Consider the following 14,149-nt stretch of genomic DNA (forward strand, 5'->3'; position numbering starts at 1 on the left):
CATATTACCATGCTTGAAGCACATTTTATTGTATTATATTGTTATGTTAATTGTATTTATTGGAAATTTAGGGCAGTATATCCATGATTTGAACCTGGATATACCTGAGCTATTGATATACCTGAACTATTGATATATCTGATATCATATGATCCTGGATATACTGGATATATTTGGATATATTTGGGTTGATCCTGGGTATGGTTTAGCACCTTTGTTGGGGTCCCTCCTCGGAGGCACCAGATCGAGCTGTTTCTGTGTTACCGTGCCGTGAATAAACTGCTTTATGGAACGAGACATCTGAGACTCTGCTGTGTGAGGAAACCTGGGGTCGAGCCGGTGAGGAAACCTGGGATGTGCGGGGGGAACCAAAGCGGGGGTACCTCGGGTCACCGGAGCCGCCGCTGTCCCAGCGGTGACCGTGTCCGGCATCGGGAGCGCGGCTCCCAGAGCGTCTCGGGGACGGTCAGACCGGTAAGTTTCTTTAACAACCGCGCCGGCACAGCCGGGTTGGCGCTTCTCCCCGGGGGACACCGGGGACACCTGAAGGGGGGCGGGCGGGGCGCAGTGAGGGGAGGGCTCCGCCCGCGAGGGCGCTCCGCGAGGGCGCTCGCTCCGCGAGGGCGCTCCGCGAGGGCGCTCGCTCCGCGAGGGCGCTCCGCGAGGGCGCGCGCTCCGCGAGGGCGCTCCGCGAGGGCGCGCGCTCCGCGAGGGCGCTCCGCGAGGGCGCGCGCTCCGCGAGGGCGCGCGCTCCGCGAGGGCGCTCCGCGAGGGCGCTCCGCGAGGGCGCTCCGCGAGGGCGCTCCGCGAGGGCGCTCCGCGAGGGCGCTCCGCGAGGGCGCTCCGCGAGGGCGCTCCGCGAGGGCGCTCCGCGAGGGCTCCGGTACCCCCGCTCTCCGCCAGGCGGCGCCCCGGCCCCGGGCGCGCGCGGGGCCCAGAGCGGCCGCGCGGCGCTTCCGGCGGCGCAGGAAGGGGCGGTGCGCGCGGCTCCGGTGAGCGGGGCCGGGGCGGCACCGGGACCGGCGGGACCGCGGGGGGCGAGGGGGGCGAGGGGGGTTCCAGGGGCTCCGGGGGAGGCGCGGGCGGGGCCCGGCCTCAGGGAGCGCTCCCCGGGAGCGCGCGGGCCGCGATGTGGCGGCGGCGGGGCCGGGACCGCGCCATCCCGGCGGCCGAGGGGGGCCGGGGCACAAGGCTCCCCTCACGGGGTCTGTGGTACCGTTAGCGGTACCCAGAGCTGCAACAGGGAACCTCTTTATTGCCACCCGTTCCGCCGGCCCTGTGCTGGTGCGGGAGGTCAGGGAACTGCAGCTGGGTTTGTAAATTGGAGAATGAATTAGAACCGTATGGGCTAGTGCTCTGGTGCACTTAATTCCTGTAAGGTCTCACAGTACGTCTCTTTCCTAGGAAAAATGATTTCTGAAAGCAGCTCCTTCGTGAAGGGCATGGTGCTTGGAGGAGCCTTCTGCATGTTGGTTACACTGCTGGGGCACATCAAGGTGGGGCACGGTACCAAAGCGCGGGACCACGAGCACCATCACATCCAGGCTCCTGACAAAGAGGATGTCTTAAACCTTTCTGAGGGTGAACGTATGGAGCTTAGTAAAAGTATCCGTGTTTACTGTATCATCCTTGTCAAACCAAAAGATCTGGGGCACTGGGCTGCAGCAAAGGAGACCTGGAGCAAGCACTGTGACAAGGCAGAGTTCTACAGCTCTGAAAATGTCAAAGTGTTCGATTCTGTGGCCCTCAACACAAAAGACATGTGGGTGATGATGAGAAAAGCTTACAAGATAACGTATGAACGCTACAAGGATGAATTCAGCTGGTTCTTTCTTGCGTATCCAACAACATTTGCTATTGTTGAAAATCTCAAGTACTTCTTGCTGAGAAAAGACCCCTCTCAGCCTTTTTACATCGGCCACGCCGTGAAATCTGGTGACCTCGAGTACGTGGATGGCGAGGGAGGAATCGTCTTAAGCATCGAGTCACTGAGACGACTCTCCAGTGTTCTTGAAGACCCCAACAAGTGTCCGGAGCAGGGAGGTATGATCTGGAAACTCGCCGAGGACAAGCAGCTGGCCATCTGCCTGAAGTACACGGGGGTGTTCGCTGAGAACGCGGAGGATTCGGAAGGAAAGGACGTCTTCAACACCAAATCCGTGGGCGCCCTCATCAAGGAGGCCATGGGCACCCACCCGCAGCAGGTGGTGGACGGCTGCTGCTCCGACATGGCCATCACCTTCAGCGGGCTGAGCCCCAACCACATGCACGTGATGATGTACGGGGTGTACAGGCTGCGGCCCTACGGACACACCTACAGCGATGCCCTCGTGTTCCTGCCCCCGGAGGGCTCCGACAACGACTGAGGTGCCACCAGGGGAGGGGTGGAGTCGGCTCACCTCGAGACACTCGTTGGTACCAACACGTGCTGGTACTGCTGTACAGGTTGTTTTTGCACACTGAGGGTTGGTGAAGGTCAACTTCAAAAGTGGAAGGAGAAATTTTTTTTTTTCTAAATCTTTTATACGAAAACGCTTCTGGCTTTTGACGGAGCCGGAGTGAAATGATAAAAAGAAGTTGTTAATGTTTATAATGAAAGGGAATTAAGTTTATAGGGGGGGTTTGTACATGTAAATATTTATTAATGAAAATTCAAATGAAGTTTAGTCTACTCTTACAAATATATTTTTGCAAGACTTTGATTCTCTCAGTTCTTCCAGGCATTTCTAGAATGTCTTTTTATCTTTCTAAAATATACCAATAAAACTGACTACAGATTCAGTCTCAAAGACTAACTTTAAGATGTTTCTTTTACTCTCAACTACACAATAGCTTGAGCTACACTGTTTTATCAGTTGCTGCTTTATGTACAGCCTCCTAACGCAGTAAGGAATTATCAGGAAGCAAGGTGGCAAGAAATCCTTTAGGAAGTTGCAGCATAATCATATCAAGTGCCCTTTGGACTGCTGTTTCTAAGCAGACAAAAGAAAGAGATAACTGTATTTGAGTAAGTATTAATGTGGTCAGGGAGCCTGTTTGCATAGGAGTAATTGCTCGTTTAAAACTTCACTCCACCTATAAGTGTATTAGAATAAAGGTTTGGTGTTATTTCCACTCATGTTAGTGGTGCTAATAGTGTTTACAAGGAAGTAGATGGTTAATTGCCAGTTAAAATGTAGTGTAGATACATTTACAGAGGCTTTTAACATGAAGATGCAGAAAGAACAGCACGTGCTTGCACTCCCACCCTTGGAATTTTATGTGACACAGGTAACACAACAAAACAACCTGCAGAACTCCCCCATACTGGGGTTGGTGGGGAGGTGATGGGGTTTGGGTTTGTTGTTACAATTTGGGGGTTTGGTTTTTGAATTGGGGTTTTTTTGGGGGGGGGTGGGAGGAGGGCACAAGGGTGGTGGTTGTTAGGGTTTGGTTTTTTTGGTGTTTGGGATTTGTTTTTTTTTTACAACTGAGGCTCAAGTTACTGGGTCACACTCCCTTCCCCTCACAGCATGTGCAAATAAACAGCACTTCAGTATTCACTCCATTTAGAATTCACTGACCTGAAGTAGGTGTTTCAAGACTTAAGGAAGGTACTACATCTATCTGCTACATCTGGGACTATCACAGGCCTTGTTGGTACTACAATATTCATAAAACACTGGAGAAGATGGTGTTATCTCACCTTTAACAGACCGTTTGTGACACCCTACCCTGAGCTGCAAGGGGGCAGGTGGGAAAGTGAAACAGCTGCTTCAAATTGTTGAGAATATCCACATCTTGTTTTTTTTGTTTTAAGCATCAGGTCCTTCCTTTTTGACAAGAAGGGTAAGACAACTGCTGAGACCCCCTGACAAGCTCCCACAGCTCAGCTGTTTCAGAATGTGTAAAAGGTGAGGCAAGATGCACCTTCTCGTCCTGTCAGAGCTCAGCTGAAAGAGCAAGACAAATGTCCATGATTGCTGCTAAAACTTATATAAAACCTGTATTTTTGATGTTTTGCTAAACTGATAAACAATTTAAGCCTGATTTGACTTGTATCTTCTTACAGAATAATTTATAAAGGTTAGACCCACTGTTGGGAATACTTTGACACAACCAGATGAAGAAAGTAAAATTTTGATTTCAGTGTTTCTGATATTAAAGACAGTTCTGACCCCCCCATAGCAACAGCAGTCATAGGAGAAAGGATGGCAGTGAACAATTCAAATGAGAATAAATCTCATTTGTCACAGATTTGAGAGGTACTGTAAAACAACAGGAGGAGACAATGCAAAGGGAAAAAGCCACAGAACACAAGGCTAGCTTGTTTTACACGGGGAAAAAAACAAACACTGAAGCACAAATTGATTTCACATAGCACTAACCAGGAATTAGTACATTTATAGTGGCACCTTTAAGATGCATAAAAATGTCCATCAGCATTCTGAAGTTCTGAGGTTTGATGAAACTTTTTCTGCTACACTGCTTAAATTTTGTCTTCCTACATCGATAGTTTCAGATTTACCCTGCCATTTTCAGAAGTACAATCTCGTAAACAATCTTACAGGAGAAATTTTAAAGTAGCACATACTAGGTAATATATTTCATCTCCCACATTTTAATTTGGCTTTAGAATCAGATGGAGAACTCCTTGGCCACTCTCTTCTGTGAAGGTCCCAGGGTGGGGAAACCAAACATGCAGAACAGCACCGAGACAAGGCACAGGCACACAAAATTACATTCTGCCATTGCACAGTGCATGTGTTAGAATAGAGACTTGAAATATTAATAAATGCTCCCAGAGACAGTTATGAGTGGTAGACCTTAAGGTTTCCTTAGTTTATTACATGATTCCATTTTTCCATAGGCATAGCTTTGGGTCTGCAGTTGCTGACCAAAGGGTTGGGTTATCCAGACAAACACACAGTGCTCCTGAACCCATTCCGTAGCTGCAGGTACGTGTGGCAGTGTGCACAAGCTGAGATCTCTTGAAGTTCCACCTGAAGAAGCTGCTCCTGGCTACACTGATAACCATGGTTTCCTATCATGCCTTTATCTAACAGTGATTTTGCTTCTGCTCCTAAAATAAGGCAGCAAACAGGGAGTAGAGAGCGTCAGGCACCGGGGTGGCACACGCTCCCTTTGGAGCCTGCCCACCATTACTATAAACTGCACTACAAAGAGAGCAATCTCCAAGTGTTGGCAGGTAGAAATCTGAACATAGCTATAGTCTTCAGATATGAACCAGCATAAAAGAGTTTCTAGTCCACATATCAGTCTAAATTCATAAATCCTATACAGATAAATGCATATTAAAAAAGAGAAAATCCTTAAGTAAAATGAAGTTAATGCTGTTAATAAGTTAAAAATTAATGTAAAAAAAAAGATTTCTCCACATTCCAGAAACACGTAGACTAACAAGATGTTAATCAGAAGAAAAAATCTGAAATGTTTCAGAGGTTTTAAAAACTGTATTTATATTTCACATACACTTTATATTATTCTTTTAGAAGAGCACAAAAATGTAAACATTTCTTGGTTTTTTTCCTCCTTTCTGTTTGAAATAGTCTACTCACAGTCCATGCAGAATCTTTCCACCAGGTATCTTCAGTCACTGAAGACTTGGGTTTAAGACAAAACAAAATAACTGTAATAAAAAGAAATCTAGAAAACTATTGTAGCCTAACAGTACTTTTGCATTCACGTGATTTATTTAGCATAGCCACAGAACAAAATAATTTGTACATTCAGTCACATTAAAAACAAGGAATTACAAAGCAGTCCACATTTAATCTAAGTGCATTCCTTTGGAGTAACAGTTCCTTTTGTTTCATTTGTATGTCTTCATATGCCAAAGGCCATCATTTAAATAGTGGATATTTTCAATACCAATCCCTTTGTTGACCTTCTCACTGTGGAAGGAGGAAAAAGGTACAAAAGTATTAGATAGGTGAAATATTAGAGCAGTATAAAATATAATATTTAAAAGTAGAAAATGCAGCATTTGTCAGCTGGAAGGGGAAAAGCTAATAATCACAAAATCATTATCTTCAACTGCAGGTGGACAAGAAACAATATTTGTTATTACATTTGCCCACATTGCTGACTGATAAGAGGACAATATTTGCCTTCCACATTTTGTCAACAGCCTTCCACAGTATTTTTGCTATTTCTTTGTGGGAGACAGTTCTTCAGACTCCTGCCACTTTCTTTAATTTTAGCATTTCTCTACCAAAGTAGCACAGCAGTTGTGAGTCTCCCCCTCCCAGCACAGGAGATGGTACAACATGACTGGAATGTGAAATTTGACAAGTTCTGGTTCCAAGTGCCACCAACACAATCAAACACAGGTGAGTTGCCTTGCTGCTGGTTGCAGGTCATCTACCCACTTAAAGAATTAAAAATGCTAAATTTATGTACCAAGGACTTGCAGCATGTTACAAACATACCATCCTCCATAGTATTGACTCTGTATCTTTTCAGTCATGTCATGTTTTAAAAATTTTTAGTCTGTGTGTCTGCATTGAATTTGTGTTTATCATTTTTCCAGTACATTATTCCACCAAAAAAAAAATCTAGTTTTGTCACAATAAACAAGACAAATCTCATCATTCTAGAAGTGAGAACAAGTTTCATTCCCCTGGAGAATATAATTTACTGTATTTACACCAAGTGTTCTATTACTTACACAGCTTGTCCAAAAGTAATCAGGAAGGAAAATGCTGCTAGCCCAGAATTAACACATTAATTATCGTAGTCACACCGAGAGACCGCAATCACACTGTTCCACAATTTTCTGGTTTAACCAATGTAACACAAAAAAGCAGCCAACAGGCTACAGAGATCAGTATCACTTTGTTTTCCTCTCCAGTTCATCATAATCCTCACAGGAACAGGATATTCAGCTGCAAGGCTGCTGAATTTAAATTAGGGTTAGGAACACAGACAACCTTGGCCTGCAATGCTCACAGGATATCACTGCACACTGAGGGCTGGGACACTTCAGTAACTTTTCTTTCTGCTTACTCTTAGAGTATTTTGAAGCACTACAAAGAATCCTGAGAGATATAATTTCTCAACAGCTACAGCAGGTCCAAGTCCAGGCTGCTCCAGTCCCACTCTATCCCTGTCCTCTGTTACACATTCCCTCTCCCTTGTGCTGCCACCACTATGACTTGGGACCGCAGAGTCACCCAGCACAGGGGATGATCCTGCTGAGCATTATCCCCACAGAAGAGAGTGACTTGTTGTCATCAAAATCAGCTTCCTCACTGCCACAAATGGCACACAGGGCTGGAACCAACCAGCCCAAACCCGCTGGGTGCCCCTCACATCCTGCTGCAAGACCTTACAGAACTTAAAATGACAAGGTGATTTAGCTACTTAAAATATTGCACTATGTGAAAGCCAAGAACAACTAGCACCCATTTCCATTTTCTATCCCTTTTCCTTCTCAAATAATTTTCAGTTTATCCCCTGAACAGACCTCTACATTTCACAAAAAGCTCAGATAAGCCAGTCAGCACATCAAGCAGGAATGCTGCGTGTGGGTACAGGGCAGGCCACAGAGGAAAGCCCAGACAGGCAGCCAAACACCAGCATGACTTCAGTCTCCCTGTCCCTGCACACAAAAATCACTTCAACATTTTCAATCCTCTCAAATCCAAACTGCATCTCTTGCCCAGCTCAGGCACTTGATACAAATATTTCTTTGTTCAACAAGATCTTTGACAAAGTATGATCAGAGCTCTAGAAATACTAACATTCAGCAGTAATACTAATGCTGTGCACCTTAAAATTCATATTCACATGAAATTTGATTCCAAATAAGTACAGAAGACATTCCCTGCCTACTCTTCTCTCCAATCACCAAAACAAAATCTTAAAAAACTCTGTACTTGAACAGCATGTGCTGCAACAGTGATGCAGTAACCTTGACAGTGGTGCTTATATTGCAAACTAACATTAAGAATAATGACATGGGACAGGTTATATTTCAATTTTTAAAACACTTACATGTCCTCAGCTGACATCTTCATTACTCCCACACATAATGCATGTTGTTTTCCCTCTGCCATTATTGCCTACAAATTACTGCTAAGGAAAACAGATTTCTTTTCAAACTATTTCAGAAAAGGAAAAGCAATATGAAGAAATTACTTCCAAAACACTTTCAAAAGCCCACGTTGAACTTTTACCCTTTTAGTAATTCTAAAGCTGCAGCTCGTTAAAGATAAACAAAACAATGCACTGCATTTAACAACTGAATCACAGTGTGTAGAACAAAGCATGTATTTATGAACTTGGAACAGCAATTACAGAAAAAAAAAAAACCTCCCAGCACTACACTCCATGTCTTCCTTTGTGCCTATCACAGAGAAGACAGTCTCTCCTTTCTGGAACAAAATGGCACATGTTTGTGGGGCCATTTCAGATTCCAAGGCACAGAAGAAGAACTGGGACACAAATTTAAAAAAACAGAAGTACTGAAATCAGATGTGTCTTTTTCAAAGTCTAGCAACACATGGTGCCAACAGCTGATCTTTTCCTACAGCATCTATCTAACAACACAAGCAGCACAGCGTGGTGTTATTAATGCTGTATTGGCTCAGGGTTTCCTTTCTCAGTAATATAATGAGGAGTGAATTAGCACTTTCCTCATTTTACACTTGCTAACTTCATTAGACACAGAGAGCAAGTCCTGACTACAGTAAAGCTGAACCTTAACATCTTTCCAAATTCCATAGGAACAGGAAAGAATTCTTCCTTAACTGAAGGGAATAAAAGATTGACTATGGAGGCAGGGGACAAATTACACTGCACCTCATCTACTTTTACAGTTCTGCATAAAATCACCAAGGAGCTCCACTTACCAAGGAGATGAATGGAACAGCAGCCCACCCAGCAGTACAGCAGGAACATCACAGTAAGTAAAAAAATAAGAACAATGCAACCTTGCCAAATAACATCTAAACCTCTGCAGCTCTTTTCTGATTGCTAGTTATTTCCTGAAATCCTATTAAAATCCAAAGTAATCCAGATTATGATCAGCTGAGAATACAAGACCGGAATTTAACTGGTCTCCCAGCAGGCAGTAACTCAGAGAAGGATACAACGACAGTATCGACAGCAGCAGGGTAAAGCTTTGCTCCAGGAGACGTCAGGCCAGGGCACATTATATTGGCTCCACTTAGGACAAATTTAATGGCGCCTTTATCAACCTGCTGATGTGGCAGAATAAATGGGTCTGGGAGGGGAAAGATACAGCATTACAGTTAATACAGGAAGATGACAACAGGAATAACTCATTACCAAGTCACTTTAGAGGGGGCAATTAGATACACAGTGTGCTGTGAGGGCAGGAAGTCTGACAATCACCAGGGCTCCTGCTGGGCTGTACTGTCCCAAAAGGACACAACTGCTGTCCCAAAAGGACACAAGTGCTGTCCCAAAAGGACACATGTGCTGTCCCAAAAGGACACATGTGCTGTCCCAAAAGGACACATGTGCTGTCCCAAAAGGACACATCTTCTACCTCAGAATCAAAAGTAACCCAGCACTAGAGGCCTATGCCTCCTGCACATTCACAGACCCACATACTGAGTAACAATTTTAACAAGTTCCCACAGGGAAATATATCTCTCAAGTGCCCAGACACTCAGAGGTCTTAAAGAAAAGAGATCCCAAATCCTCAAATGTACTCTTACAATTAAAGCTAATATGAAACAGTTTAATGTTAAGAGGACAAAAAAGGCTAAGATGGACAAAATTCATGAAAGCTGTCAGCTCTCCAAGCCATCCTTCAAGTGCAGGCACCCTCCTGAAGTATTTCCAGCACTGAGATTTGACTGAATAACATTTTTTGGGATTCAAATCAGAGTAACACAATCAAGCAGAGCAGCAAGAAAAATAATGCAACAGTAAATTGTAAAAAGTAAAAAGCATGCAGCCTAAGTTCCTACAGGAGGTAAGTACACATTACATCCTTAGACCCACTACAGATCACAAAATATTTTTTTCATACTTCTCTTCCCAGCACTTCCACCCTCAGAAAACTTACATTTGTGAAGCAACCTTAGCGTGGGGTAAAAAATCCCTTCTCTTTGCCTGAAGAACAGCAACTCCCCATTCACAGTGAGGATTTCTATATGTTCATGACTGCAAGATTAAAAAACAATTATTCCAATAGCTACTTAAATCCTTCTGCAGTTTAAATGAAATATTTCACTTCACAGAGTCTGGTCTATCTTGGTACCTGAGAATTAAGACAGTCAATTAGCAAGAAAATATAAAACTAAAAATATTATCTTTTTGCACGGCTTATTCTTCAACAGTAGTCTCCTGCTCACTTCCTTCCCCTTTAAAAAAAAAACTACAGACAAAATGCACAAATTGCATTTCTTTGGAGTTTTGGAATGCAGTGTAAGGGGCGGATAAGGAGAAAGGGTCAGCAAAAACGTACTAACCCTTTATCTAGAAAAAAATTAAATAGCTGAGATAATATATGGAAGCCCAAAAATTGTAAAAAATGTTACTGGAAGGTATCCAAACAAGTCTGAACTTCCATACCCATAAAGCTGAATGTTTCCCTTCAACAACAGGCTAATCCTTGGGCAGTCCCTGAACACACTGCACATTCACTACTAGGCAGCAGTTTTATTTTCTTCAAGCATCCCACAACAGCAAGTGCCTTCAAGAGCATGATGAGCACATGTAAACTTTCTGGTTTGGCCATAACTTGGACTATTAGCTATTAAGATATGATAGGTGCCTTTCAAAAACAGCAGGTTCATCTACTCTACAAAGTCAACACATAAAGGAAGCACCTTAAAAGCAAAGCTCAAGAGAGAAGAAACTTACCATCTTACGATTTTAACCGGGTCTTTCTTTGGCATGATTTGGTTTAGCCATGGTTCAATAACAGGAAACTGGTCTATCAGTTGATTCTTGATACCTTTAATAACTGAAGTCTTCAGCTGGATGCAGTTCGATACATTCTCCTTTTCATCAAATCTGTAAAGTGAGTGAAAGTTTTTCAGAAATGCACAATTTCCTGCCTGAACAATGCTGTATTTGCAGCATTCTTCAGAAATGTTTATATATTCAATATAGAACAGCGCATCAACTGTCCAACTTTCAAATCCAGGATTTCATGAGACTTAAATTTGTCTCCTGGGAACACTGGGCAGAGGGATGGTAGGGGAGCCCCACCAGCAGGCTGTCTTCATCCCTAAACTTTGTGGATATCTCCACAAAGCATGTGTTAAGCCTCACAGACACACCCTGGCACACGGTGTTATTTCACTCAACTCCAAGAGCACTTTGCTGGCAACACAAACGCCCAGAGCCCTGTTGGGATGCGAGCCCCTCACCTCCACCACACAAGTACGAACGGCGCTTTGTGCCACCCCGAAGTTGAGACAAGTTAATGACTCAGCTCCCTCCGGAGGGTTTCCCATTTAACAACCGAGTGCCCGAGGCAGAGCCGGGGCCGCGCTGCCCGAGGAGGCCGCGGGGCCGCTCCCGAGCAGGGCCGAGCCCGGGGCTGAGGGGGCGCCGGGCCCGCCCGGACCCTTCCCCGTCCCCTTCCCCCGGCCCTCCCGGCCCCGGCCACACTCACTTCTTGAACATCCTGCGGGCGGAGGGCGCCGGGCGGGGGCCGGGGCCGGGCTCCCACAGCCTCGGCGCTGCTCACACGCGGCTCCGGCCGGGCCGTCCCTCGCTCCGCGCCCGCCGGAAGCGCCGCTCCATCCCCGCGGAACGGGCGGGGCTCCGGCAGCGCCTCCCCGAGCGCCCCCGGCACCGCCGCGGCCCGGCCCTGCCCGCGGGAACAGGCGCTGGGTACCTGTGGGCACGCCGCCGCTCCGACAGAATAAATCCTCTAACTGAGTGCCAGAGTGCTCGTAGCTGCGCACGTCATTTAGACGCAAAATGTGTTGAACGGGAAAAAAACGCTGCCACCTGCGAACTAGCGGAGGGAGAAGCTGTCCGCCCGCCAGCTTCAGAACAGGACACGCGATCCTGTCACCAGCATTCTGGAAATAAAAGGGGGGATAAAAAATTAAAAAAAGCGTTTCTTGTCAAGCAGCAGATACTGGAGCCGGCCAGGGAGTCAGTCACAAGTGACAGTGCCACATCCTTCAGTAGGGAGTGGGAGCAGAAGCCTGGTTTGCAGAGATTTCAGCTGCCAGGCAGAGAGATGGGCTGTGGTGGGGACAGTTATGGTCCACAGTGTTTATTAGAATCACATTAGATTTTGTTTGGTCATGGCTCCAGCAATCGTGAATAGAAAACCGTAGACAGAGGGAATTTACCACACTGCTTTTTCACTCTCTGAGGAACAGACATGCATGTGTTTGTTCTCCAGGCGGGTGGCTGCTATATAAGCAGACATACAGGTGCCCATCCTTTCTTTTTAGAGTCATGGCTTTTTAGGGTCCCTTCACTGGAGTAAAGGGAAGGGAGGAGAGGACATAAAACACCAGGTTATCATTATGCCAACAACCAAGTTCTTTTTTCCACAGAAAATTTTGCAATCACCTTTGATACTATAACAACTAATTAAATCCTAAGAGTTACAGCAGTCATACAAAGTAAAATCAAGCTTTATATGTGGTATCATCTATTCAACTAGTGAAGTACAGCATCAGGAACACATTAATAACTTTTTAAGAGGATAGGAATGAACTATGGCATTACATAAATAGTCAGGCATTTCACTCATAAACGCCACCTCCACCTACTTTGTAACATCACTAAAAATACTGAGTTATAATCAAGAATTCAATTATAACTGAAACACAGTGACACTGCTCATGCCCAGATTAGAAACTGAGAACAGCTTATCACACTGACAAGCTATGTCATGCATTTTTGGTGCTCCTTAGAAAAATCGTCATTAAATAATACTTTGCCATGTAAACAATCACATTTTTAAAAACTGTAGTGAAAAATTCATCATACTTCCACCTCAGATGTTAAAAAAAAAAAAAAAGATAAAATTCTACCCTTCCTGAGGACTGTTACCACCCAAGCAATTGATTTCATGCCTGCCTAAACAAGCAAGATTAGTCCCTAATTTTCAAAAATAGCATTTGTCAACAGGAAGGCCTTACCTCCTTTCTTTTGCTATCTTAAAGCACTTGGACCACTGGTTCCCTTCAGGGCTGAGCTAACATCAAGTCTGGTCTCAGCTTTTCCATCTTCTCTTCCAAATATTTTTTGCTGGTGTAGCTGCAGACTTCAGGGCCAGGTAAGGCTCACCCAATCTAAAAGTGCTTGTACAGAGGATTTTTGAAGAAGGCTCCAAGGACCTGGACTGGACTTCTGTAATACAGCTCTCAGTGTTGCTGTTCAGCCTCACCACCAAGAAGCTGGAGACATTTGCTCTGGTTGCAGTGTCACTTTTAAGTACAAGAATTTTAAAAGCACTTTACCTGGACAGGACTGACAAAGCAAGGGGCATATCCAGCAAATGGCATTACGACCCTTCCAGCCCTGAGAGAAACCACCCCTCAGGACCACATGCTAAATAGAAAGGATTTAGAATCTCTTCCCTCATAAGTTTGGGGGGAGAAACCGTCACACCTGGTTTCTTTGTGGATCCCCAGCACTTTACATTACCATCACCTGCTCTTCCATATCCTGGAGCTGCATATTCTCACTGATGGGACACAGTCACTGACTCCTGGACAGGATAACCCTTTTGCACCTCCAGGAGAAGGGGCACTTAATCATGTCTCTTCTTTTTTAAATCTAATCCTTTCAACAAACCAAGAATCTGTAGAAATTTTGTATCTCTTACAGCTCTACACTCCTTACCTAATTTGGCTTAAGTGAACATGACAGTTACTGCGAACAGAGGAAGATTTTACAGCACAGTCACATAAGTTTTATTTACTTAGCAAACCTGTTTATTTGTTACATCTGACTTGGATTGTAAGGTATTAGCCTTGGGAACCCACAAACTGTTCTAAAGCCAGTCAAAAACAGACTTAAGCTTTGTTTTGCTGATGTATTTTTTTTAATCTGGAAAAAGCACTTTTCTACACATCGCTAGCATTACATTCCAGGCCTCAGGAGATGTCTGACGGTGACTCAGTGACAAAACATGCTGCAGAAGAACATCACATTCCTATCTCTATGCGCCACAGTTTCTGTCAAGACA

General features: G+C 44.9%; 2 protein-coding genes and 1 long non-coding RNA gene across 6 annotated transcripts in view; 1 reads left to right on the top strand and 2 right to left on the bottom strand.

Moving 5' to 3' along the window:
• The window catches only part of LOC127471699 (uncharacterized), a 108,944-nt gene extending 108,386 nt beyond the window's left edge, over positions 1-558 (bottom strand). Inside the window, exon 1 of the long non-coding RNA XR_007904740.1 lies at positions 384-558. This is a non-coding gene — a long non-coding RNA (uncharacterized LOC127471699). The remainder of the gene's footprint in view (positions 1-383) is intronic.
• On the top strand, positions 325-5,309 carry C1GALT1C1 (C1GALT1 specific chaperone 1). Of its 4 annotated transcripts, none has more exons than XM_051788839.1 (2): positions 325-339; positions 1,405-3,338. In XM_051788839.1, the coding sequence occupies exon 2, from the start codon at positions 1,410-1,412 to the stop codon at positions 2,364-2,366; it is 957 nt and encodes a 318-aa protein (XP_051644799.1). In that variant the 5' UTR covers positions 325-339; positions 1,405-1,409; the 3' UTR covers positions 2,367-3,338. The 4 variants fall into 4 exon arrangements, 2 of the variants coding, with proteins under 2 accessions (XP_051644799.1, XP_051644789.1); XM_051788829.1 differs by lacking the exon at positions 325-339 and adding an exon at positions 940-992; XR_007904721.1 differs by lacking the exon at positions 325-339 and adding an exon at positions 3,800-5,309 and having other exon boundaries at positions 1,070-3,270.
• A 348-nt stretch (positions 5,310-5,657) lies between these two features.
• On the bottom strand, positions 5,658-11,756 carry MCTS1 (MCTS1 re-initiation and release factor). Its single transcript, XM_051788843.1, has 6 exons — positions 11,603-11,756; positions 10,843-10,995; positions 10,043-10,140; positions 9,096-9,229; positions 7,999-8,066; positions 5,658-5,894 (listed from the first exon to the last, which is right to left on the bottom strand). Exons 1-6 carry the CDS (start codon positions 11,611-11,613, stop codon positions 5,813-5,815), a joined length of 546 nt encoding a protein of 181 aa, XP_051644803.1. The 5' UTR covers positions 11,614-11,756; the 3' UTR covers positions 5,658-5,812.
• Between the last annotated feature and the right edge of the window lie 2,393 nt (positions 11,757-14,149).

The sequence above is a fragment of the Manacus candei genome, unplaced genomic scaffold, assembly GCF_025592945.1.
Source record: "Manacus candei isolate 608988 ecotype Guabito, Panama unplaced genomic scaffold, ASM2559294v1 h1tg000003l, whole genome shotgun sequence".
Lineage (NCBI taxonomy): Eukaryota > Metazoa > Chordata > Aves > Passeriformes > Pipridae > Manacus > Manacus candei.